Here is a 26754-nt window from a genome sequence, read left to right on the forward strand (position 1 = left end):
GGATCCATCGGGTCCGGAGTTCACCAAATAGACCATTTCTTCCAAAGCTCCTTGCCTTCCCAGGGATACCCTGCCTCCTCCTGCCTTGCTGTTCCAGCCCTCCGTGAACTAAGTCCCCTCCCCCACAGAAAGGCTTTGGTGGCTTGAAAGGACAATTCACCCTTATCTCCCAGGGTCCCTGGAGTTAACCAAGGTCTCTCTTATGGGCTACAGGCAGAGTGTTCTGGGGGCCCAGGTGATGACGCCCCTCACAAGTTTATCATTGATGTGGTCTGCTCCCACTCAGCTAGGAAGCAGCCAATGTGGCTTCCCATGCATCCTGGGGCTTCCTCCTTATTTGGCACTGGGTTCTTAGAGAGGCTTCTGGGCGCAGCTTTCTTTCTTTCTTCCTTTCTTTTTCTTTTTCTTTTTTTGGTTTTTCCAGACAGGGTTTCTGTGTGTAGTTTTGGTGCCTCTCCTGGAACTCACTCTGTAGACCAAGCTGGCCTTGAACTCACAGAGATCCGCCTGGCTCTGCCTCCCAAGTGCTGGGATTAAAGGTGTGCACCACCACCGCCCAGCTGGGAGCAGCTTTCTAAGAAGCCGGAAGTGACAGCTGTCCCGCCTGTTAGGAGCTCCACCCAGCATCACACCTGCTGCATACTATTCTGTGCTATGCTGTGCTATGCTATTCTATGCTATGCTGTACTATTCTATGCTATGCTGTACTATGCTATGCTGTGCTATGCTATTCTATGCTATGCTGTACTATTCTATGCTATGCTGTACTATGCTATGCTGTGCTATGCTATTCTATGCTGTGCTGTACTATTCTATGCTGTGCTGTACTATTCTATGCTGTGCTGTGCTATGCTATGCTATGCTGTACTATTCTATGCTATGCTGTACTATCTATGCTGTGCTATGCTGTACTATTCTATGCTGTGCTGTGCTATGCTATGCTGTACTATTCTATGATATGCTGTACTATTCTATGCTATGCTATGCAATGCTGTGCTATGCTGTACTATTCTATGCTATGCTGTGCTATGCTGTACTATTCTATGCTTTGCTATACTATGCTATTCTATGCTATGCTGTGCTATTCTATACTGTGCTATGCTATGCTGTGCTGTGCTGTACTATTCTATACTGTGCTATACTGTGCTATGCTATGCTATTCCCTTCTATTCTAGTCTGTCACAGGAGGTTGAAAAAATGAGTATTGGTTCGGTTCAGCATACCCAGCCATAAACTGCCTTTCTCTGGGCTGCGTTAGGTGGCTTTGCCTTGTGATTTTTGCAGTCCTTTCCTGCTTTTCTGACCACACCACCTGTTTGCCATCCAGATGGTTTTCCCACGGCTCAACACAGGCTTTATAAGTAGAGATCATCGTGGGTACAATCTCCGTGTCCTTAAGGTAGACTGTCTGAGTGAGGGGGCCTGGCCTGCTAGTTTGCTGTGTTCCCCAACCCTTACTCACCCTGTGTTTTCAGGGCCAGACCTCAGCCATCTAATCCTGGAGAGAGAGGGGGGTAATTAGGAAAAAAAATAAGGAGGGGCACACACCTTACTCCAAGTAGCAGGAGGCAGAGCAGGCAGATCTCTGTGAGTTCAGGGCTAGCCTGGTCTACATAGCAAGCTCTGAACCAGCCAGGGCTAGGGATACCTAGTGAGACCTTGTCTCAAAAAACAAAAGCCTGTACAGGAATCAAAAATCGTTTCTGTCTTGATAAGTTGAGTCCAAGCCAGGAGTGCCCAATCCGGAGCCTCTGAGCTATGAGCAAATGAACAGCAGAAGGGAGAATCGAATCCTTCTGGATTCAGTCCTGAATGAAATAGGGGTGTCCACTCATCTTTACTGAGACCGGATATCCAATCGCAATGGTAATTCAGGGTCTAGACTTAAAACTCTCTGATCAGGGCCCTGGCCATGGCATACTGAGCAGGAAATCTGAGTGGTAGCCGTAGAGAGCTGCCAGTCATTTATTGAGAAAATTGAGTGATATGTGTGTGAAACACAGTCTGCCAGAGAGGTGAGCTCTTTCCTGGTAAGGGAGGAGACACAGGTGGAAAAGAATATCTGAAAAAGACCAGTTGCCATTCTGGCATGGGGTTCGAACCCCTAGAACAGAAACAACGTGCCCAGTGAGTGTGGCAGCTCACCTGTAATTCCAGCTTCAGAAGGCAGACAGAAGAATCCCATGGCAAGATGTCTGGCAAGTCAAGCCTCATCTACCAAGCTCTGGCTCTGATTAAGAGACCCTGCTTCAATGAATAGGTAGAAGAGCTATTGAGGAGGATTCCTGACATCAACCTCAGGCACATATGCATGCAAGCACGTGTGTGCCCATGTATCTGCAAACACACACACACACACACACACACACACACACGGGGAAAAAGCTAGAAATAGAAGCTGGAGAGATGGCTGATCAGCTAAGAGCACTGGCTGCTCTTCCAGAGGACGTAGGTTCGATTCCCAGCACCCACATGGCTGTTCACAATCATCTTTAACTCCAATTCCAGGGAACCTAATGCTCTCTCCTGACCTCCATGGGTACCAGGCAATATATGCAGGAAAAAAACATAAATATACATTAAATAAATGAAAATTTTAAATTTTTTTTAAAAACCTAAAAATAAATCCAGGCATGGTAGTGCATGCCTTTAATCCCAGCACTCAGGAGGCAGGGATAGGTGGATTTCCGTGAGTTCTAGGACAGCCAGGGCTACACAGAGAAACCCTGTCTTGGAAAAAAAAATTTTAAATAATTTTTTTAAAGACCAGTTGCCCTGGCAGCAGGAGAAGGTTCAGTTTTTCTTAGTTCAGTAGCCCTAGCCCTAAGTAAACAATTACCATCCCCGGCCCCCAGGCTCTTCATCTGCATGATGGGAGGTAGTTTGGCCCTGGCCAGCAGTTCAGAGAGGCTGTGTGAGACCATCTACACTCTACAGGAGGTGTTTGCGGGGTTCACAAAAGGCTTCTTCCTTTCCTGGTTGCCAGAAAGTCGGGAGCCACTACACCATGGTCCATCACCTGTGCCATGCATGTGCCATGCAGAGTGGGCCATGATGGGGGGCTTCGGCATGCCTGAGGTCTGACCTGGTACTAACACAGGGTAGAGAGTCAGAGGTTTTGTGAGATGTAGACTGTGTGACCCTTACTTGCCTGTCACTGTAAACTCACTTGCACGTGTGGTAAATAAGTCCCTGTGTACCTTTCATGCAGTTGTGCCTAAGGTGACATCATGCACCCCTGTGGTCCAACCTGTCAATCTGGAAGCCCATGGTGATTCAACCCAACCAGCCTTACTCAGACTTCCTCAGTTTACACATGCTTGTGTGTACACGAGTGTCTGCGCTTGAGCGTGAGTGTGTGAGCACAAGCGTATGTGAGTGTATGTGTTTAACTGTGTGTGCATGAGTGTGTGAGCATCTGTAAACGAGTGTGTGCAAATGTGACTGTATTATGCATGCATGTATGTATATGAGTGTGCATGGATGTGTGTATGAATGAGTGTGTGTGTTGTTCGGTTGAACCTCCAGCTCACCCCTGCATGATCTTCAAAAGCTCCATTCCTGTCTCTCTCTCTCTCCAAACCCGCCCTCTCGGAGAATCTCCAACAAAGAAAAGGGGCCAAAAGCCCAGTGTGGCATTCCTGGCGACTATTGCAACTTCCTGCCCTGTTGCCGCCAGCAGCCCGAGTCCCCGCCTGAGCACTGCAGCTTTTGGCCATCCTTGGGCACAAACCCAGCCTGTAGTGTCATCATCAGCCCTGGCCTGTATGACCTCCCAGCTTTAGTTCCCGCGTGACTTCTCCAGCCTCCATCTCTGGGACTGGAGAACCCACCTGGGAGTGGCTGTGCTCAAATAAACCTGTTCTGCTTTTTCAGTTCGGCTTGATCTGGCTTACTGTGTGGAGGAGAAACCTGTTATTGGGATACAGAAAACCTAGTGTGTGTGTGTGTGTGTCTGTGTGTGTGTGTGTGTGTGTGTGTCTTTGTGTCTGTGTGTGTCTGTTTGTGTGTGTCTGTGTGTGTCTGTGTGTACAGGTATTTTTTCTTCCATATAGTGTTAACTTACATGGACTCATAGCCCACACAAAGATCCCTCATGCTCTCCTTTCCTATATAGGATCACCTCCCTCCCTCACCCCTAGATCCTGACAACCACTAATTTCCAACTGTTTAACTTTTCCACTCAAGAATATCAGGCGCCGGGCACATATCTTTAATCCCAGCACTTAGGAGGCAGAGGCAGGCAGATCCCTGTGAGTTTGAGGCCAGCCTGGTTTACAGAGTGAGATCCAGGACAGGCTCCAGAGCTGTTACATAGAGAAACTCTGTCTTGAAAATTTTTTTAAACATTTTTTTTTTAAAAAAAAGAATTTTGCCGGGCAGTGGTAGCTCATGCCTTTAATCCCAGGAATCAGGAGGCAGGGCCAGGTGGATCTCTGTGAGTTCAAGGCCAGCCTGGCCTATAGAGTGAGTTCCAGGAAAGGCCCCAAAGCTACACAGAAAAACCCTGTCTCAAAAAACAAAACAAATCAACAAAAAAAGAATATCAAGTGTGTGAAATATCATACAGTGTATAACTTTTTAAAATAATTTTTAAGATTTAATATTTGTATTTGTATATGTGTGTGTGCCTGCATGATTGATGTACAGCATGTATATACAGTGTCTGCAAAGGCCAGAGGGTGTCAGATCCCCTGGAACCGATGTTACAGGCAGTTGTGAGCTGCCATTGCTGGGAATGGGTGCTGAGAATTGAACCCAGGTCCTCTGGAAGAGCAGTAAGTGTTCTTAACCGATGAGCCATCTCTCTAGGTCCATGTATAACTTTGGGGGACTTTTTTCATTTAGCATAGTTTCCCTATAGTACACAAGTTTTTCATGTATCAAAAATGTATTTCTAAACTGGGTGGTGGTGGCACACGCCTTTAATCTCAGACTCAGAAGGCTGAGGCAGGCAGATCTCTGTGAGTTCGAGGCCAGCCTGGTCTACAGAGTGAGTTCCAGGACAGCTAGGCTGCACAGAAAAACCCTGTCTCAGAAAATCAAAAGAAAAAAATGTATTTCTTCTTTTTTTTTTTTTTTTGATGGAGGGGTATGTTGTTTTAATTTTCATTTTCCTCTGTTTTGGTTTGGACTTTACAGTTTGGACTTTTTTAATAACGTATTTTTGGTGTGCATGTAAATATGTGTGGGCACACACACAGCACGGCACAAACATGGAGTTCAGAGGATAACTTGAGAGAGTCGGTTCTCTCTGCCCACTCTGTGGGTCCCAGAGCCAAGGTCATGAGGCTCTGGGAGCCAGTGCCTTTTTCAGTTCGGCCGTCTCACTGGCCCTGGTTTAGATGTTTTGAGACAGGGTCTCATGTATCCCAAACTGACCTCAAATTCACTATGTAGCCAAGGATGACCTTGAACTCCTCCTGGCTCTGCCCCCGAGTGACATCCTGGGATCACTATATCCTCTGTTTTTGTTTTTGAAACAAGATCTCACTTTGTAGCCAAGGCTGGTCTGGAACTCATTTTGGTTTTTTTAGTTGATTGGGCTGTTTTTGTTTGTTTGTTTGTTTGTTTGTTTGGTTGGTTGGTTGGTTGGTTGGTTGGTTGGTTGGTTTTTAAAGACAGGGTTTCTCTGTATGGCCCTGGCTGTAGCAGAACTCACTCTGTCGAACTCACAGAGATCCGCCTGCCTCTGCCTCCTGAGTGCTGGGACTAAAGGCGTGTGTCACCACCATCTGGCTCTGGAACTCATTTGTAATTCAGGCTGGCCTTAAGTTTACAGCAGTCGTCCTGCCTCAACCTCCCAAGTGCTGGGCTTTGCCTGTTCCTTTTCTGTTTACTGCTGAGTGGCATGCTATAATATGACACAGAACTCAGCCTCTCACCTGTGGGAGGGATATTTTGAGAGCTTCCATTTCGGGCAGTTACAAAGAAAGCTACCACAAATAGCCACATGCAGTTGTGTGTGAGCATAAAATAAATGCCCAGTCGTGCATGTCTGCCCCTTTTAATGCAGCCAGACAGGACACTGTCTCACCCACCCGGCACATGCCATTTCTCCTCCTGACAACAGATCCAGGCTTCAGATGCTGAGAAGGTGGCAGCTGGGTCCTGTTGGGTCTGTTCCACCAAGGTCCCCTCCTGCAGCTACCAAGAAGTTCAATTTCAAAGCCTGTGCCCGCCTCAAGGAAGGCTGGGCAAAAGGAAGACACAAGGGTTGCCCATCTAAGAAAGCCCCTTTCTGGAAGCTCGAACCTTACCGTCGCTCTCATTCTCAGGGTCAAGTCAAACCCTATGTCTTTCAGGGAGCCCAAGGGCAAGATGGAGCTGCAGGACCTCCTGGGCCCCCCGGACCACCTGGGGCCCGAGGCCCTCCTGGTGACACTGGGAAAGACGGCCCCAGAGGAGCTCAAGGCCCAGCGGTAAGAGAAGGCATGGAACTGAGGCCTCCAAGAGCTGGTCCTATGTTGGCTCACACGCTGAACCCTGATTCCCAGAGCCAACTCCCAACCAGCATTATTCTCAGCAGGCCCAACACCAACTGTTACCCAATGCACACACTCAGCCTAGACCCAACTCTGACTCCATCCGCAGCTGATCTGCTTCTTAGCCCTAATCAGGACCTTGACCTCAAATTCTGTCCCATGCCCCAGCTCAGACTATTATTCAGACTCTGCCTCTGAGCCTGACCGCAAACCCAAGTCTAACCCTAAAAGACCCATAGACCCTAACCTTGAGTTGCAAGCTCAGTCTAAATCCTCACCCCAACTCTGACCCAGAGACCCGCAGGTGAGCCCTTTATCTGCAATTCTCCACCAATCCCTATTCCTCTCCCTGCTCTCTTTCCCTCAGTACTAACTAATAATGAGCCTCAGTTTCTCCCCAAGGCCACGTGAGGCCAGTCCACAGAAAATAGTCCTCTCATCCCAGAGACTCCAACCTGTCCTTCCCTCCAGTGCAGGGACTCTACTAGATAACCAGGGGCTCCTATCAGGACTGGTCCTCTCAGTTGGCCTATCCATCCATTGTCACAATAGGTGCATAACTCCCAAAGCCTCAAGCTTCTCATCTGTGAAGTGGGGACATTATAACAACCACTTCTCAGGGCTGAAAGAAGGTGAATTTGGATGCTCTACTTAGAACCCTTGGCCATGTCCTGGCATGAGATTCAGGCTCAGTTAATGTGGCATCCGTGGGTCACTCACTCACTGCTATTTTCACATACCTCCTTAGGGTCCCAAAGGAGAACCTGGACAAGATGGCGAGATGGTGAGTGTCCAGGGTATTTGCAAGGCTAGAGTGCAGGGCTGTGGCTCCAGGGGAGGGAAGCCTGAGTGCAGGGCTGTGGCTAGGGGGGTGGGGGGAGACAATGTGCTTGGCAAAAGAGACTTCAAGTAAGAAAGACCAATTTTGCTCATAGGCTGAGGGTACTGTCCATCATTGGGGGGAGGGCGTGGTGGCAGAAGCCTGAGGCAGCTGGTCACACAGTGTGAACAGTCAGAAAGCAGAGACTTGTGAATGCTGCTGCTCACCCACCTTCCCCTTTTACTCAGTCCAGGACCCCCCAGTCCATGAGACAGTGTTGCCCACTTTTAGTGGGTCGTCCCCATTCAGCTGAACCTTTCCAGAAATGCCCTCACAGACGCACCCCATGTGTGTTTCCATGGTGATTCTGTCTGCATGTATGCCTGCACGCCAGAAGAGGGCGCCAGATCTCATTATAGATGGTTGTGAGCCACCATGTGGGTGCTGGGAATTGAACTCAGGAAGAGTTCCTCTGGAAGAGCAGCCAGTGCTCTTAACCTCTGAGCCATCTCTCCAGCCCTCCATGGTGATTCTGAATCTAATCAAGTGGACGAGATAAGCCCCCCCCCCCGCCTCACATCCCCACCCCAGGGTTATGGAGAGGTACATGCTTGTGTGCCCATCCCTGTGTCCCCAACCTGGACAGAGTTCTAGAACCTCTCTTCCTCGATGAGAGTCCCAGTTCCTCTGTCACCTTTTGAGCCCCGACACAGCCACTGCTCGAGGCGCAAGGAGGCTGCCCTAGGTCTTGGCTGAGCACCTCTGCCTCTAGCCACGCCTGCCTCTTCCTCTGCGATGTGATGTCACCCTTGATGAAAGGAAAATGACAAGACAGCCCCAGGAGCACCTGGAAGGCTGCGTTCTTAACCACTGAGCCATCTCTCCAGGCTGCATGGATAATTTTGAGAATGACTCCCCCACACACACACATACAGCAGTTTCCATGAAGTGTATCCAACTTTTTGGATGTGTCAGAATTTTGGGTTTTTTCTTTTTCTTTTTCTTTTTTTTTCTTTTTTTTTTTTTTTTTTTTTGATTTTTTTTTCGAGACAGGGTTTCTCTGTGTAGCTTTGCGCCTTTCCTGGAGCTCACTTGGTAGCCCAGGCTGGCCTCGAACTCACAGAGATCCGCCTGGCTCTGCCTCCCGAGTGCTGGGATTAAAGGCGTGCGCCACCAACGCCCGGCTAGAATTTGGGTTTTTTTCTTTTTCCTTTTCTTTCTTTTTTTTTTTTTTTGGTTGGTTTTTTTTTTTTGGTGGGGGGGGGGTGTTTTGTTGTTTTGGTTTAGGTTTTCTTTTTTTATTTCATTTATTATCATTTTATTATTTAATGTATATGGATCTTTAGCCTGCATATACATTTGTGTACCACATGGGTGCATAGTTCCCTTGGAGCCCTGAAAAGGGCTTCAGATCCTTCATTGTTGGGGGGGCCTGGGGGTATTGTTGTTGTTGTTCTTTTTGTTTGTTTTCTGTGCATTGTTGTTGTGTCTGTGTGAGGGTGTCAGGTCCCCTGGAACTGGAGTTACAGACAGTTGTGAGCTGCCGTGTGGATGCTGGAATTGAACTCAGGACCAATGGAAGAGCAGCCAGTGCTCTTAACCGCTGAGCCATCTCTCCAGCTCCCTGGCTTTTCTTTTTCTTTTGTTTAGTTTTGGGTATTGGTTTTCTTTTCCTTTGTTTTATTTGGGTTTTTTTTTTATTTTTATGATTGTGTGTGTGTGTGTGTGTGTGTGTGTGTGTGTGTGTGTGTGTGAGTGTGCACGTGCATGATTGTATCTGTGTGGGGCACTCACACACCACTACACCCACATGGAAATCAGAGGACAACTTGGAGAAGTTGGTTCTCTCCTCCCGATGTGTGGGTCCAGGGATTAAACTAAGATCATCTCCAGGCTTCGGCATCCGGTCGGTGCCTTTACTGGTTGAGTCAGCTCACCAGCCCTGATTTGGCGTTTTTGAGACATGGTCTCATGTATCCCAGACTGGCCCCAAATTCACTATGTAGCCAAGGATGACCTTGAACTCGAACCCTGACCTTCCTGCCTTCACTCCCCTTCTAACACCTCCCTTCTCTTGTTCCAGGGCCCCAAGGGACCTCCAGGACCCAAGGTGAGTGCTCAGCACCCCTTCTGCTCCTTCGCCTCGCTCCCCACCTTCTCCCAACTTCCCCCAGTGAGACTGAGGTAGGGAGGTTAAGAGACTCAGTTCAAAGGAGAGACAGGTCACTGCAACTGTAGGGCTCAGTTTACTCACCTGTTAAATGGGGGCATGGCCTATCTTTCCTGCCTTGACTTCACATCAAGTTGTAAGAGTTGAATCACGAGACACCTTGGCTGTAGGGGTTTGTGGTTGTTTTTGGTTTGGGGGCTGGGGGTTGTTTTGTTTGCTTGTGGGGTTGGTTGGTTGGTTGGTTGGTTGGTTGGTTGGTTAGTTGGTTGGTTGGTTGGTTGGTTGGTTGGTTTTGGTGGTAGTGTTGTTTCGAGGTTTCTCTGTGTAGCCCTGGCTGTCCTGGAACTTACTCTGTAGACCAGGCTGGCCCTGAACTCACAGAGATCCACCTGCCTCTGACTCCCAAGTGCTGGGATTAAAGGCGTGCGCCACCACTGCCCAGTTCTGGTTTTTAAAAATACTTTATTTTCTATGTAGTTTTAGATTCACAGCAAAATTGAAGGAAAGGTACAGAGCTTTCTTGTATGGCCCGCACACCCCACCACACCACCCCACACCCCCACACCTCTGCCTCTCATATGTGTAGTTCATGTAGCGTCCCTTGTTGTTAGCATCCCCCGTCAGAGTGGTACATGTGTCACAACTGAAGAAATTACATTGGCACGTTGTCCCCCGAAGTCCACCGTTCACAGGAGGGTGCCTAGTGCTGTTGTGGGACAAGTGTGTAGTGACTTGTACCCTCCAGTAACATACCTAACAGAATTTCACTGTCTTAAAAATCTCCTTTGCTAGGGGTTGGGGAGATGGTTCAGTGGGTTAAAATGTTTGCTCTTTAAGCATGAGGACCTAGGTTCGAATCCCCAGCACTGTCACCATCACTTGGAGTCTTGTCAGAAATGCAAATTCTGGTTGCTAGGGAAGTAGCTTGGGGGCAGAATGTCCGAGGAGCACAAAGCCCTGGGTCTGACCCGCAGCACAGGGTAAGCTAGGTGTGGTGGTGCACACCTGTAATCCTAGCACTCTGGAAGTGGAAGCAGAAGAGTGATCCTTGCCTACGTAGTGAGTTCGAGGCCAGCCTGGGCTACATGAAACCCTACATCAAAAGGAGGAAGAGGGGAAGATAGAGAAAGAGGAGAAAGGGGGAGGGGATGAGGGGAAGGAAGGGAAGGGGAGGGGAGGGGAGGGAGAAGGAAAGCAAACTGCAGCTCACCCGAGGCCCACCTGAGACTTTGGGGTGTGGCCGGGGTCTCTCTAGTCAGCCTTCTGGATCACTGGTTTGAGAACTGAGCACGGGCCTGGAATGTTCTCTGCTTTGTGACAAGCTGGCTGCCTCTTCCCATTCAAGTCTCAGCAAAACTGCCCCATGCCCCAGAAGGCTGGCTGTCCCTAGGTCCCTCCCCATGTGCTAGGTAGGCACAGTGCCTTCTGTTTTAACCCTCATGTCCACAGATCAGGGACTGTGTGTGCTCTGGTCCCTAAGGAATGTTCACCAGCTCTTTGTTGACTGGTGAATTTGCTCCCGTTCACTTGTCCATCCCGTGTCCACAGAAACCCTACTGAAGCTGGTTCTAGGCTGTTGTAGGGACTGAGATGGTTCTGCTCAGGCCCTGCCTTAGAGGGCTAAGTGCGGGGAGGACCCTGCCACTAGCGCCTGGACCAGACAGGTGTGCCGTGAGTCTAGAGCAGGTCGGGGCCAGCTGGACCACTCAAAAGTGTGGCCCACATGTCCACGTGCGGTGGCTTCAGCCTCAGCTGTTATCTTCTCAGGGGGATGATGGGATGCCCAGCCAGCCAGGACTCCCTGGACCCCCAGGGCCCAAGGTAAGTACACAGCCCTCTTCCTCAGAGTCTGCTACCCTTCACCCTCCAAAGTTGCCATCTACCTAGAGGTGCCCCTTTCCGGGCCCTTTCACTTCATGGGGCTCTGGGCCAATTCCCAGGACAGGCCAGAGGGAGGAAGCAGTGGGCCCTGGACACCTTGGCCGCAGCTTGGCTGCTTATCCAGACCATCTGTCTCCCCTACCCGAAGTCTTCTCGGCTCCCACCTTAGTCCCTCCATGCCCTGCCTAGTGCCAAGCTGGGGACAGGATGCTATCGTCACACCTTGTGCCCCAAGCCCTTTGTCACAGCCACCAAGAGCCACCAAGCCAGCCTGCCTCCAAGTTGTCTCATGGTGGCACACACCCATCATCTCACCACTCAGAAGGCTGAGTCAGGAGGATCTGAGTTTGAGGCCAGCCTGGGCTACAAAGTGAGACTCTGACTCAGAAGAGGCCCAAGAGACTGAAGTGATGGCTGTCAGTCCAATGTCTGCCTTGCAAGGACAGAGATGTGAATTTGATCCCCAGAACCCACATTTTTTTAAAGGCGGGGGCCAGGTGCGGTGGTACATTCATTTAATCCCAGCACTCGGGAGGCAGAGGCAGGCAGATCTCTGTGAGCTCCAGGACAGCCAGAGCTGTCTCAAAAGCTAAATTCAAAATGGGAATTTATTGATTTAAGGAAGCAGGCACGGTGGCTGCCCAGCACTAAGGAGGACGACCGACCGACAGCTCCCTGGGCCTTGCTGGCTGCCAGCTTTATTTATGCAGCAAGTTCCAAGCCAGGGAGGTACATCCTGTCTCAAAAACAAGAACAGAAGAAACTATAGATAGTGCTCAAGGAGCGACACTCAGAGTCCCCCTGACTTCCACACATACATGTGTGCTCACATACATGTGCACTCACATGTGCACTCACATATATGTGCACCTGCAAAGTCTCTTGAGCTACCCCAGGTGTGTGCCAAGATCCAGACCAAAAGGGGATGGTCGTGGTCCTAAACCCCTCAGGCTAGCGAGAGCTTTGAGCTCCATCCCCCAGCCCAGAAGGACCACATTCACCAGGAGGCCTGAGCACAAGGCCCAGTGGCCCCAGGCTAGCACCTTTGCTTGTTTTCACTGTTAATTTCTCCATTTCAGGGTGAGCCAGGGGATGTGGGGCCCCAAGGAGAGAATGGAGCGGACGGTGCCCCAGGACTGAAGGTGATATCACAATGCTCCGCCTAGTACCTGAAGACCCCATTGACACTGTCACCCAGTCACCAGGGGACAGCGTGATTTTACCTCTTAATTTGCACTTTTAAAGAGCAAGTCCCAGAGGGCCTGGACCAGGGGTCCCCTTTGACTCACAAGCAGGGTGGTCTGAGGGAGGGTGGTCCATGGTTCAGAGCCAGCGGCAAGGCCTCATTCAGGCCCAGCTCTGGGGTAAGCTATCATGTAGTCTTGGGCTCCTGGGCCTCAGAATCTCCACCACTGCTCAGTGTAGACGGCTGCTCTTCTACACGGGCTATGAGGCCCCAGCACATGGGCGCTGGCCTCTTTGGAGAAGAGGGGACGGAGGTGAGATGGAGCATAGGAATCTCACACACCAGCAGACATCCATGTGTCTCCACAGGGGGAGCCCGGCCACCCAGGTGCAGATGGAGCCACAGGGCCTCGGGTAAGCAGCATTCCTTCTGGCCACACTGGTGGGATCCAGAAGTCCCTTGTCCCCGGCGGGGGTCCCAGGGGGTTGGTGAAGCAACAAGCCCTAGGCATCTTTTTTTCTTAAATTTTTTGGTGATTGTAAAACTTTTCATACCACATGCCTATAGTGAAAATTAAAATATGGCTGTATAAAGGGGAGAATCCCACTTGTTAAGTAAGAGCTCTCTCCCTTCCCAGCTAACTGTATACTCTTCTAGAATCTTCTTTGCATATTCAAACATTGGTCTTCTAGTTATCATTAGGCATGACTGTGCCTGCTTTGGGATGGCCTTGCTTTTTCAAGCCCTCTGCAAGAAAAGCAAGTGCCCTTAACTACTGAACCATCTTTCCAGCCTCTAGCCCCCAGACCTTTTATAACCAACTCAAGTGTCACCAGCACCTGGAAATGTAACTCAATACTGCCAGCAGTCTAACCTAAGGAGCCCCACTCAGAGCCTGGGGGACTCTACTCAGGTTCACCCTGGTCCTTGACATCCACCACAGATGTTATTTTTAATTATGTATATATATGTACCTGGGGGGTCGGGGTGTGCATGTGAGTGCAGTGCCTGCAGAGGCCAGAAGAGGGCATCAGATCTCTTGGAGCGGGAATTACAGGTGGTTGTGAGCTGCCTGATGTGGGTGCTGGGAACCAAACTCAGGTCCTCTGCAAGAGCAGTATGTATGCACTCTTAACCACTGAGCCATCTTTCCTGCCCCAAGAGCAGGGCAAGTTAGCGAGTTTGTTTATGAAGCAGAAAGATGTGCACTGGAAGAGAATCGAGTGCAGGTATTAAGAGGGGGATGTGCCTAAGTAGTTCAGCTATATATGTGATCTGGGATTTTAAAGCTACTTAATCTAGGGCTAAACTTAGATGTCAGGAAAAAACCATGTCCTGGAATATTTTATTTTCCTTACCCACAAAATTCTGTCCTCGAAGAGACCTTTTCTTTTTGTACTCTGAAGGCTTGCAGCTGGAAGGGAGTTAGGAGAGAAAACATACATCAAAGGACTCCTTATACATGTGCCCCAAGGCGGTTGGACTTGAGGCATAGTTCATTTGAAATTTTTAGCAGTCTCGTATGTGACATTTCTCAGAAAGAGTACAGCTCCTTTTGCAGATGAGCTTGTCTGCTATGATGAAAACTTGCAAGTGTCAGCCAGGGAGAGACCAAAATAGAAGTTGGGAAGAGTGAGGGGCCTCTCCCTTCTCGTCTCCCTTGCCTTCCCCGACAGCTCTCCTGCCTGGTGTGAACATGTCTTTCTGCTGACTCTAGTGTCCCATCTTTGGGGACGTTTTCCCAGAGCATCACGTACCCCCTGTGCTCCGGGAGCTGGGGAAATGGCTCAGCCAGAGCACTTACCAAGCAAGTGTGACAGACAGGTGGGAGGGCATGGTGGCCAACACATAATTCCATGGAAGGCAGAGACAGGGGATCCCCAGATCAAGCTGGTTGCAAGACTAGCCATATCGGCAAACTCTGGGTTTAATGGAGAGACCCCGACTCAGTCAATAAGGTGGAATCAGCCTCCCTGGTCAACACAGTGGCTTAGAAGGGATTTGGGGCAGTTGAGTTGCTTTAGTTGGACACATTTAAAAGTCTCCCCATCAAGCCGGGCGGTGGTGGCGCACGCCTTTAATCCCAGCACTCGGGAGGCAGAGCCAGGCGGATCTCTGTGAGTTCGAGGCCAGCCTGGGCTACCAAGTGAGTTCCAGGAAAGGCGCAAAGCTACACAGAGAAACCCTGTCTCGAAAAACCAAAAAAAAAAAGTCTCCCCATCAAAAGGAGGCTTTCTAGGCTGTGGATGTAGCTCAGACCCTAGAGTGTTTCCCTGGTATACATGGAGCCCTGGGCTCAAAGCTTTAGGTTCCTGACACTGCATAAACCAGGCATGGTAGTGCACACCTATCACCTGTAGTCTCAGCACTTGGAAGGTGGAGACAGAAAAATCAGAAGTCCAAGGTCATCCTAACTTACATACTAAGTTTAAGGCCAGCCTGACCTAGAGATCCTGACACACACACACACACACACACACACACACACACACACACACACACACACTGGTACACCTGCTATGATACAGCTCTTCCTCTCCTGCCACAGGGTCCCCCAGGCCTCAAGGGAGAACAAGGTGACACAGTGGTAATCGACTATGATGGCCGGATCTTAGATGCCCTGAAGGTAAGAGTGTTCCTCATGGGGCCCTGGATGCACCCTTTATGTCCATTTCTGAGGGGGCAATGGCTCACTGTGTCTTACCTATGGGACTAAGGACAATACAGCACAGAGACCTGGGTTTCCTCAGGCACCTAATGTGGAAATTGGTCCTGTGTGGAGATCCACACAGTGCTGAGAGACTTTCTGCGAATGTGACTCCAAGAGCCCTGAGCTTCCCACGGGCCAAGGCAAAAAAGGAAAGCCCTCTCACCAAACCCAACTGTGCCTCTGGGGATTTCCTAGGTACGGCTGTCAGGAGAGCTAGAGCTTCTAATAATTACTGTAAGGAGACAAGTAAGACAAGGCTGACCAAGGAGCCCTTGGGACCCATGTGGTCTCTGGGCACCAGGCCAAAAAGAGATGGTGCCAACTGCTCTTGGGTTCAGGGAGGGGTATAAGATGGGGTGAGGTAGTCATCAGAGACTAAAGTGGGCACTGGTGCTCCACCCTGCCTAAGTATCAATTCCAGTTACCTCCCACAGGCCTCTGGGAAGTACAAGTTGATGGTAACTATGGCCCACACTGGCCTGCATGGTGTGCTGTGGTGTGGTGTGGCGTGGTGTGATATGGGCCTGAGGTGCATGGTATATCCCAGGCTTATGGGAAACATGGTAGAATCCTTATTCAGGGGGCCAGGAGGTCGGTGTGGGTACAGGAGTAAGAAGAGGACTCGATGTCATGGGCAATGGAGGCTCTAGTGAGTTCTTGAGTGTAAGGATGTCAAACTACCAGTGTACTGGGCGTGGCCGGGCGGAGTTGTGTACGTGTGTGAGCATTGATATGAGGAGGGCTTGAGGCCGGGCGCTCACTGGGACATAAGTGCTGAGCCTGGCCCTAAAGAAGGAGGGAAGGGTGGAGGAAATAAGCCCAGAGCCATCACAACGGGGACATCGATAAGAAGGGGGCTGGCTGAGAAGAGGAGAACTTGAAACAAGGTCAGAGGAGCTGTGTAAGATGTGGCCTCTGGGGGAGGGCATGAGTCGGCCATCTGAGTGTGTTGGTACAAGAGCTTAGAGTGAGGTCAGCGCTTGAGACAGTGTGGACACACAGTCTACCGTGTGACTGGGGGACTTCTGGGACAGCAGACAACAGATCCAGATGGTCAGTGAGTTCAGAGGACCAGCAGAAGTGGCAGGACCAGGCCGTTGTTCCGGTTGCATATTAGGCCTGTCTCGAATGCTAGAAAAAGACTTAAGCTTATTTTGAGGGTCAAAGGTGAGCCACTGCCAAATCTTAAGCAGGGGTGCGTTATAAAGGAAGTCATGTTTGAGGAGAACTTCTCTGAGGACAGAGGCCCCTCCAGCCGTGGACACCAGTATCTCCTCCAATGGCCAGTACCCTCTTACTGACCCCTCTGTAGACTTGAAGGCCAAACCAAGCTGCATGCTGTAAGCGCTGATTTGACTGGGTGGGAAGTAAGCTGCTGGAGCCCTGAGGTGAGAAGGCTTGGTAGGCGGTGGAGGGTCTTGTCTAACCATAACTGGCTTGATCTTTTGCATACAGGGTCCTCCTGGGCCACAGGGAGCCCCGGGGCCACCAGGGATCCCTGGAGCCAAGGTTAGTGTAGCTGCATTTATGGGACCCCCAAGCATTCATCTCTAGGTCCCACTTCCCCTCTCCTCTCTGATATGTGTACCCCAATTTCCTCCTGGCATACTAGCCTGACTTATGGGGCTCAGAGAAAGGGGTCCTGCCCCTTCCTAAACAACTTGCACCCTTCTTTAGACCTTAGCTCTTGAAGAGAGCCTGAACTGAAGAACGGAGCCCTTGGGACATACAGTGGCCCACAGATGTACACAGCCATTCTGTGGCATACACCTGTTCATCACTCCTATTCTCAGAACCAAGAGCCCAGGTTGGGCAGGGTCTGATTCTGACACTAGCGTCCCTGGACTCTGTGACCTAGAACAAGTCACTGAACCCTGCAGTCCTAATCTTAAGTACCCCAGCCGGCAGTGACAGCTACCAACTCCAGCTGCCCTTCAGGAGACAGTGGGCACCCTCCTGGAAGTCCATCTGCAGGGACCCAACCCCGGGGGCTGTGAGCTAACCAGGGAGACAGCAGCTCCCACCTTGGGCCACTAACCCACTGGCTATTGAGGAAGGCATAATTCCTTTTGCCAAATGTTCCTTTCCAGGGTGAACTTGGATTGCCTGGCGCCCCAGGAATCGATGGAGAGAAGGTCTCTGAGCCTTTCATTTCTATGTCAATGTCATACTGGGTAGTGTGTGTGTGTGTGTGTGTGTGTGTGTGTGTGTGTGTGTGTGTGTGTGTTACATCGGTGAGCATCTCCCCAGGTGTGGATAGATATACCTTTACTGTTGAATCCCTAGTAGGAGGAACATCTTGGACCTGTCATAATTGGTTTAGTGAAGGAACGCTGTCACTCAAAGCTCCTGATACATGAGCTCAGAGTTGGCCTCATGAGGGCTGGAACTCAGTGGTAGAGCACTTGCCTAGCATGCATGAGGCCATGAGTTCAAGCCCCAGCACCGCAAAATACATACATACATACATACATACATACATACATACATACATACATAAACAAACAAATAAATAAAATAAGGGGCTAGTATCTGACCAGTGGTGGCGCACACCTTTAATCTCAGTACTCAGGAAGCAGAGGCAGGCGGATCTCTGTGAGTTTGAGACCAGCCTGGTCTACATAGGGAGTTCCAGGACAGCCAAGACTACGCAGAGAAACCATGTCTCAGAAAATCAAAAAACAAAAAACAAAACAAAACAAACAAACAAAAAAGTGGGGGTGGACTGGAGAGATGGCTCAGGGGTTAAGAGCTCTTGCTGCTCTTGCAGAGGACCTGGGTTTGGTTCCCAACACCCACTTGGAGGTTCATAACCATCTGTAACTCATCCCAGGGGATACAACTCTCTTTTGGCCTCTGTGGGCACTGCACTCATGTGGTACACAGACACACACATGTGTAAAACATCCATACACATAAAACAGGAATAAATGAAATTCTTAATTAAAAATAAGTGTTGGCCTCATGAGTGTCCCAGAGGGAACACACAATCCCACATGCTCCCTATCCACCCCTACCTCATAAGCTGCCCCAAGCATATAGGAATGCAGGGGTGGGGTGCCCACACAGCTCCCCTACTGCATTCAGCCAATGTTCCCAGCTACCTGGGCTAGAGGTGGAGACTCACAGGCAAAAAGTGGAGTGTAGAGTTAGGTGTGTAATCCCAACACTTAGAAACTGGAAGTAGATGGATCAGGACCTCAAGGTCATCCTTGGCTTCATAGCCCAAAAAAAGAGGATGGAGACGGGAAAGGATAGAAATGGATGGATGGATGGATGGATGGATGGATGGATGGATGGATGGATGGATGGATGGATGGATGGGTGGGTGAGTGGGTGAGTGAGTGGGTGGGTGGGTGGGTGGGTGGGTGGGTGGGTGGATGGATGAACAAATTAAAAAACCAGGTGTGGTATATGGTCAAGCCTGTTAAGCTGAAGGGCCCACAAGGGTCAGGAGAAAGGAGAGTGCCCATCAATCCCCACTGATTCCTTTTTCTGGTGACTTTTAGGGTCCCAAAGGACCAAAAGGAGACCCAGGAGAGCCTGGGCCAGCTGGGCCCAAAGGGGAAACAGGAGAGATGGGCCTGTCAGGCCTTCCGGTAGGTGGCTGGACTGGGCCCCACCCTGGGGACTTGCTGATGTTGGCAGTGTGGGGGCGTCCTCACACGAATGCCCTGCAGCCTATACCACCTCAGCTACAGAAGGACTTCCACACCCCCACAGGAACCCTGCAGGTGAGGTAGGGAGGCCCAGCCTGGCAGAATCCACCTCACTTAGGTTAAGTGGCCCAGGCTGTCCCACCTCTCAGCCCTGGAGCCCAGCACAGCGATGGAATCTCCCATGGTCTGGGTTTCCTCACCACTAACATGAGTAACAAGCTTCCAGTCCTAGTGACAGCATGAACTGGAGAGGACCAACTAGCAGCTGGCAGGAAACACCCCGATTCATTAGCATTTCTATTGCTCCTGGGGCCTCATTAGAAAAGCTACCTTTGTGCCAGGTGGTGGCGCAGGCCTTTAATCCCAGCACTCAGGAGGCAGAGCCAGGCAGATCTCTGTGAGCTCAAGGCCAGCCTGGGCTACAGAGTGAGTTCCAGGACAGGCTCCAAAGCTACACAGAGACCCCCTGTCTTGAAAAACCAAAAAAAAAAAAAAACAAAAAAACAGAAAAAACAGAAAAAGAAAAGCCATGTTGCCTCACAGCCCTTCCTGTGTATTCCTGAAGATGACTCAGCCTCTGCACCTCGAGACACAGTCTGTGCCATTGACATACTACTCTGCTCCCTTCGCAGGGCATGTGATTTGGGGAAAACTGATTAAAAACGAAAGAGGCCAATTCATCACTGCCATGGTGGGGGGGGGTGGGGGAGTGGAGGGGGGGTGGCAACGGAGCCCAGTGGGAGGGAGGTGACCTCAGGATGAACAAGAGCTCACAAGCCACTCTGCCCTAGGGTGCTGATGGTCCCAAGGGAGAGAAAGGAGAGTCAGCATCTGACCACCTACAAGAGAGCCTGGTAAGGGGTAACTGAGACTGGGGGGGGGTCCCCCACACTGAACCCAAACCTTGTAGGGTCCCTGAGCCTTGGTTACAGAGAGGCCACTTTACCTGACGCAACACAGGACAGTGGGAAAGGGGGAGTGTTGGAGCCTCAGACTGCCCTCCACCCCACTTCCAGTTGAGACCCGAAAGACTGAGGGTCCCTCACTGAGCTGCACCCTTCTGGGGGCAGGAAGGAGCCTTGCCCAAGGGTTCAGCGTGTGGCACCCAGGAGTGCTTGCAAGAATGTGGGGAGCTCCAGAGGGTGAACAGATGAGAGGTAACAGGCATAGGGTAACTAACCCATTTCTAACCCTTCCTAGGCCCAGATCATAGTGGAGCCAGGACCCCCAGGTCCTCCTGGCCCCCCTGGCCCCATGGTAAGGACATTTTAACCTAAAGCAGCTGGGATACTGAGTGGTTAGTGAACCTGGGATCTGGGGTGGGGGTGGCCCAGGGTAGGAAAGGCTTCTCTCTGGGGGGAGCAGGGCACATCAGTGGGACACACCAGAGCCTCGGGCGGGCCTCAGGAGCCAGTGACTAGCCTGATTCAAGAGGGTCTTGCCTCAAAAGTTTCCACTCAGTCACACAGCCCTACTGATCTGCTTTCTTCCTCCAGGGCCTCCAGGGGATCCAGGGTCCCAAGGTGAGTGCAGACACACCCTGTTCATTCAGAAAGTTTTATTAATGGACGGAGTGAGGCCCCTGCTCAGCTGGTACATTGCCAGTGCCCTAACAATGGCCCCAGAGCAGCTCCGTCCCACGTTTGGGGCTCTGCCCTTTCCTTCTCCCTCTGCCTAGGCACCCCAACTCTATCCATCTTCCAGCCCATCTCCCACTACATCAGCCTCCTTTCCCATTTCCACCCACTGCCCATTGCCACCTTCCTCTGCTCCCCCTTCCGTGCCCCCTCCCCAGTTCTTGCCCATACACATCTGCATCTTGACGGTCCACCGCCTGAACTTGAAGTCTTGGCTTTGGTATGCATTTCATCATGTCATATTCTCAAAACCTCAAGTGTATTGCGCCATGTGCCAGCCCCAAGAGAGGCAAACACAGGGTGAAAGACTAGCTGGTCTCACCTCTTGTCATACAGGATCTAATCTCTCCCTCCCCAGCTCAGAAGCCCTGGGGAGGACTCGGAGTCACAGAACCCTGACCTGGTGTGGCGACCAAGCATTGTTTCTGATCTTATTTTGTCCCAAGCTTCAACACACCATTGTTTGAAGAGATATCCGCTGAGGGTCCTGGTTCAAGTCTGGGCTTCAGAAAGCTGGTGGTGGCCAGCCAAACTGCTTCTGTGGTATATGGTCACCATCACGGGGGCACTGTGTGTGGAAGAAGGGAAAATGTACACACATGTGACTCACTCTATCATGGAGCAAGCTGGGACCAGGCCTGACAGCCTGGCATCTGTCTCGCTTCCACCTGTCATGGACACTTCAGTCCCCACACAGACCCACACTTCCTTGTCCTGCCTGTCCCATCCCCTCTCCTGACTGGTTTTCCTTTTCACTTCCAGGGCCTGGATGGAGCCAAGGGAGACAAAGGTGCATCGGGCGAGAGAGGCCCTCACGGCCTGCCTGTGAGTGTCATGAGCTTTGTTTTCCCTAGAGGTGTTGCGTCCTATGCCCACCATGCCAGCTGACCCTCTCCTTTTCCACCCAGGGACCAGTTGGCCCACCGGGCCTTATTGGGCTGCCAGGAACCAAAGGAGAGAAGGTAACTGCCTTACCTTGAGGCCCCTGCCTACTGTGACCACATCATGTCATCGTGTCCAACATACCCATCATGTCATCAGTTTGGGGGGCTCATCCTCTGCATCCTGCTGCGTCCCTGGACCCCACAGGACCAATTACTATGTCTCTGTGATACCACCCTGCCCTGCCTCTTGTCTGTTGCCAGCCGCTGGGCTGAACTCCCCAACATCTGAGTACATAATATCTCATCTCCACCCCCTCACACACCCTCTGTATCTCTCCTCAGGGCAGACCTGGAGAGCCAGGACTCGATGTAAGTTTCCTATGATTCACTGTGAGTGACTGGGCCCTCTTGTAGACGTCTTCTGCTCTGGTGTTACCCACGCACATAGCAATCTGGTTAGCTCAAGTGTGGTCCATCCCTGAGGGCTGCTGCTGACTGGCTTCCCTATGTCCTCAGCGCAAAGTCCAGTGGCATCCCCTGGAGTACTCTGGAGATGTCACTATGGACATACCTGGAGTACAACCTATGGATGATAGATTGACAGCAAAGGGACAGTGGAAAATGGACAAACTTGATGGATGAGTAGAGGGTGGATGGATGAGCTAATGGGCTGACAGATGGTAGAGGATGGATAGACACAGACAGATGGACAATGGATGATGGATAAAGGGGTTAGATGGATGGGTAGTGGCTGAAGGAAGAATGATGAAAAGATGGTGGAGAATGGATTAATGGATGGATGGTGAATGGATGGGTGAAAATGGATTAATGGACAGGAATGATAGCTGAGGGATGATTGGATGGATGGATGGATGGATGGATGGATGGATGGATGGATGGGTGGGTGGGTGGGTGGGTAGATGGATGGATGGATGGATGGATGGGTGGATGGATGGATGGATGGGTGGATGGATGGATGACTGTAAAAGGGAGGTGAGACGAGAAGTAAGGAGGCTGTTGCAGTGTACTGATGACCAGTAATGAGACCTTGGTTAAGGCTGTATTGTGAAGAGACAAAGGGAAGCATTAGCTTGACGTTGATTGCGTCAGGCCGCCTTTGGTAACACAGCAAAAACAAAAAATAGTTCAGACTGCTTCAAATGACTCACAACGGAAAAGTCTAGGGATTTAACACAGGGCACAGCCATGTCAACACCCCCCCCCCCCAGCCTTCTCCCTCTCTGGTCTTTGCCTTCCCACTGTGGGAATCACCAGAACGCTGGTTCAGCCAGTCCCTCCAAACAAGTATCCTCCTGGACCCAAATGAGTAGGAAGATTTGCCTCCCTCTACTGGTGCAGGGCAAATCTCTTTGGCTCTCTAATCAACCCTAGCCATCCTTGGGTTATAGGAATGCAGCTTGCTCTCTGGCCCGGCTTGATCCCCTGTCACCTGGAGCTGGAGTGGTCAGCAAGATGGGAAGGTCGTGTAGCTGGGGAGGGAAATGGGACTGATGTAGAGCTGCCAGGCCTCTGGGCTATGCCCTAGACTGTGAGGAGAGAGTGTTGTTGCCATGGTAAGCACACATGGGCCGGGAAGAGAGGGACCAGCCAGGCTCCTGACTGGGAGGGTCACCTTCCCTTGATGAGACACAGTTGGAAAGTAACCATGCTGAACCCCATTCAGGCTCTGGACCCAGGGAGGCTAATGGGGTGAAGCTCAAGAGACTCTGTGCCGCTGTGGGGTAGCCTCAGCTGCCTCCCGGGAGGCCTTGTGGTATCTAAGAGCTTTCTCTGTCTAGCAAGCCCCAGCCTTCTTCCACCCAGCTCGACGGTGACTTCCTCAGCAACGTCCTGTAGTCCCCATCCCTTATCCGAACAGCCTGTCCCCTATGGCCCTGCCACATCTGTCTCCTACATCTGTGCCTGAGCAAGATCCTCCTCTGCCCCCCATAGCCTGCCCCAGAAGACATAAGGGAGGAAACAGGCCAAGTCCATTTCCGTCCCAGCATCCAGCCCGCAGCCTGGGCTCCACTGGATTTCCAGCCAGGGACAGAGCTGGGGTCCTGAATGTACTCTTTTCCTGCGCCTACCTGGTACCCAGCACGCACACAGGCTAACAGTCAGAGCCTGGCAGTTGGTGCCACAGTTAGGTGTGGGCGAGGGAGGGTGATAGGTGACCGAGGAGCGGAGGTGTCATGTCACAGAGAAGCAGGCTCGGCCCTCATTTCAGGCTTCCCTTTTCATCTGCCAGGGCTTCCCTGGACCCAGGGGAGAAAAGGGCGACCGGAGTGAACGTGGAGAGAAGGTGAGGGCGAGGGAGGAGGGAGATGGGGCAAGCAGGAAGGGAGGGGGAGGCTGGACCGAAAGCTGGGCCTGGTGGCTGCTGGGTCCTGGGGCATGTCACTGGGGGGGGGGGAGGGGTCACAACGGCTACCCAACCGTCTCCTTCTTGCGCAGGGGGAGCGAGGGGTTCCTGGCCGGAAAGGAGTGAAAGGTCAAAAGGGAGAGCCGGGCCCCCCAGGCCTTGACCAGCCCTGCCCCGTGGTAGGTGTCTCAGCGGGATGGAGCTCCAAACAGCCATAGTGCCATTGCCAGCACCACAGCTCCCCCAGCTGTGGACCCGATCCCCCCACCAGCGTGGCTGAAAGATGCCAGCAAGTGTTTGCCACCCCGGGTTGCTTCTATGTATCCAGCCTCCAGGCAGAGCTGACTGGAGCGGGGACCCATCTCAGGCTAACCTTGGGTAGAGGTGGAGAGGAACCAGGACAGGAACAGAGCTGGCTTTTTCCAGAGTCATCGGAAATTTGGGGGTGCCCTGGGATGGGGCTAGGGGTTGGAGAGGGAAGCCCAGCAGACACACAGACTTGGTGTGTGTGTGTGTGTGTGTGTGTGTGTGTGTAGGTCACAAAGTCAGTGAGTGACCAGCCCCCCCTTCCCCACCCTGGCCATGGCTGCCTAAGACCTCGCTGGGATCTGACTTCCTACGGACTTGAGACCAGGCTAGCCTGAGATTTCTTCAGTCACTGGGAAAGTCGCACCACCCTACCTTTCCCAGGCCTCTCATTCTCCTGCGGCATCTTTCCTTCCGGTATCTTTTTTTTTCCCTGCCGCTTGGTCTAGCCTCTTCCCCAGGCCCTTCCATAAACACACCCTTCCTTCCCTCCTCCCCACATATCTGTCTCATTTCCTGATGGCAAAAGCTCTTGATAACCCACCAGGCCTGGTAGTGAAACTCCCACAGTTCAGTTCCTGTTTTGTAGAAAGCTGGAGGGTTTACATGTCAGGGTCTATAAGTGGTCCTCAAAAAGGACAGGAAAATGAAATAGCTGGGTCTCCACACTGAGACGGCCAGATGCTCACTCCCAGGCACTCTTGCCAGGGTTTGGGGAGTGTGCAAACTGACCCAGGCTCAAACTCGGTCCTCTGGCCTCCAGTGAGTTCCTCCAGCTCTCTGTACCTTCCCCTCCTCCTGGTGGGTCTGAGATATTAGGGAGAGAAAATAAAGACTTCCATCCCAGCACTCAGGAGCTTGAGGCAGGAGGATGGAAAGTTGGAGGCCTCTGCTACATCGTGAGACTCTGTCTCAAAAAACAGCCAGCCAGAGCTTGAGCACATGGCTCAAATAGTCAATCACTTTGCAAGTGTGAGAACCTGAGTTCAGTTCCCCAGAACTCACATGGGAAGTTAGACATGGTGATATGTGCTGGCAAGGTGGAGACAGGCAAATCTCCGGAGCCCACTAGCCAGCTAGCCCAGCCTGCTTGGCAGAGTTCCAGGCCAATGGATACCTTGTCTCAAACAAAAGAAGGTGCCTGAGGACCTGACCTCCACACTCATGTGCACCCAAGTGCATGCATATAGACACAGACATACAGACCCACACAGACATACACACAAACACAAAAAGACAGCTGAGACGGGAGAACCCAGCCCTGTTTCCCCAGAGCCTGGACAGACTTCTTCCACGTGAGCGAGCCTTTGTCTTTAACACAGGAGCATCCTCGATGTGGAGGCAAGCGAGGGGCACCGGCTCCCGGGGCCTTGTGAAGGGCATCGGGCCCTGCCCTGTGGTACGCAGTCTGACTGCTGTGTGCTGTGTGTGCGATGCTGTGCCTTCCGGGATGCTTTGGTCTGCTGGCTCTGCCCCCTCTCTTCCTCATTTCTGCCTTCTGGTGCATTCTACCCCTCTTCTCCTCTCCTCCCCCTCTGGTCCCCCACCTGAACCCCAGCATGTACTTGGAAGGGGCTCAAGGAGTGTGTCCCATGTGTTTTCCCATGTGTTTTCCCTATACCCGTGCTTTGGAACAGAGTGGAATGTTTCTGCTTCAGGGTCCCCCGGGGACTTGACATTTTGTTCACCTCCAGCTCTCCAGCCCTCCAGGCTACCTGAGGAAGCCCATCCATGCTCATGTCTGATGGCTGGGTGGACATGGTTGAAGTTCCCAGACAACCCCATCTCCGATGCCCAGGGTTCATCCTGATGACACTTGTCTGCCTCCCAGATCCAATCACAGTGGCCGGGAAGGGCTGGAGAGACGTCACCTCCTGCACTGTCACCCTCTTGGAGGCATTCCTGCCCAAAGCCTGGAAGCTTTCAGGGCCCCAGGATGGCACTCCAACAGGCGGGAAGCCATGCCACCCTTTTCAGAGGATCACACCCTCCGCTGGCTGGCAAATGTCTAGCACAATGCCCATTACATCAAAGAGTCCCATTGCTTCCCACAAAGCCCCATGAGAGGGACAGGACAAGTGCAATGAGGGGACATTATGTCCTCAGATGGGCAAACCCTGCTTCAATGGAGTCCAGTGGCTTCAAGTAGCAACTCCCTGGCTCCGTCTCCCTAAAGTCCCAGGAAGGGTGGGGAGGTATTTGCAGGCCATCAACCTCCTGCTCTGTCACTTAAACCTCCTTTTTTTTCCAGGGCCCTGACGGGCTGCCCGTGCCTGGCTGCTGGCATAAGGTACCTTTCAGGAAAGGGTCTCAAGGGTGGGCCTGAAGGAGTTGGGATGGGAGAGTTAGAGGGAGAGAGAGGACCCATGGGGACCAGATACCATCATACAGAGGTTTGAGTCTCAGTACACAGTGACTGAACAGTCAGGTTTTCCAACGATGTTTGTGACTTTGTGGTCACATGGCCCAGGCTTGGAGCTTGGTCCTGGCTGACATGTGTCATCTGCCTTGCTTGTCACCTGGGTTTTGGTTGGCATCCAGCCCTACCAATTCAAAACCATTGGGGATCCTCCTGGGACTTATCCCAGCTGCCCCACTGAAAGTGGGCTACACTTGTTCCTGAAGAAATCATCAGGGTAGAGGTTGCTGGT

At 51.6% G+C, this 26754-nt stretch overlaps 1 protein-coding gene across 1 annotated transcript in view; it reads left to right on the forward strand.

Annotated features, from left to right (window-relative positions):
• Col23a1 (collagen type XXIII alpha 1 chain) overlaps window positions 1–26754 on the forward strand; it is a 304909-nt gene that overhangs the window by 276416 nt on the left and 1739 nt on the right. The window contains exons 9-27 of the mRNA XM_016009602.3: window positions 6306–6422; window positions 7234–7269; window positions 9389–9415; window positions 11243–11296; window positions 12436–12498; window positions 12911–12955; window positions 15091–15168; window positions 16708–16761; window positions 17343–17387; window positions 18762–18851; window positions 19703–19765; window positions 20112–20168; window positions 20408–20434; window positions 21311–21373; window positions 21457–21510; window positions 21775–21801; window positions 23684–23737; window positions 23890–23976; window positions 26355–26393. Of these exons, the coding sequence (XP_015865088.1) occupies window positions 6306–6422; window positions 7234–7269; window positions 9389–9415; window positions 11243–11296; window positions 12436–12498; window positions 12911–12955; window positions 15091–15168; window positions 16708–16761; window positions 17343–17387; window positions 18762–18851; window positions 19703–19765; window positions 20112–20168; window positions 20408–20434; window positions 21311–21373; window positions 21457–21510; window positions 21775–21801; window positions 23684–23737; window positions 23890–23976; window positions 26355–26393 (1080 nt within the window). The remainder of the gene's footprint in view (window positions 1–6305; window positions 6423–7233; window positions 7270–9388; window positions 9416–11242; window positions 11297–12435; window positions 12499–12910; window positions 12956–15090; window positions 15169–16707; window positions 16762–17342; window positions 17388–18761; window positions 18852–19702; window positions 19766–20111; window positions 20169–20407; window positions 20435–21310; window positions 21374–21456; window positions 21511–21774; window positions 21802–23683; window positions 23738–23889; window positions 23977–26354; window positions 26394–26754) is intronic.

This window comes from Peromyscus maniculatus, chromosome 8 (genome assembly GCF_049852395.1).
Source record: "Peromyscus maniculatus bairdii isolate BWxNUB_F1_BW_parent chromosome 8, HU_Pman_BW_mat_3.1, whole genome shotgun sequence".
Classification (NCBI taxonomy): Eukaryota; Metazoa; Chordata; class Mammalia; order Rodentia; family Cricetidae; genus Peromyscus; species Peromyscus maniculatus.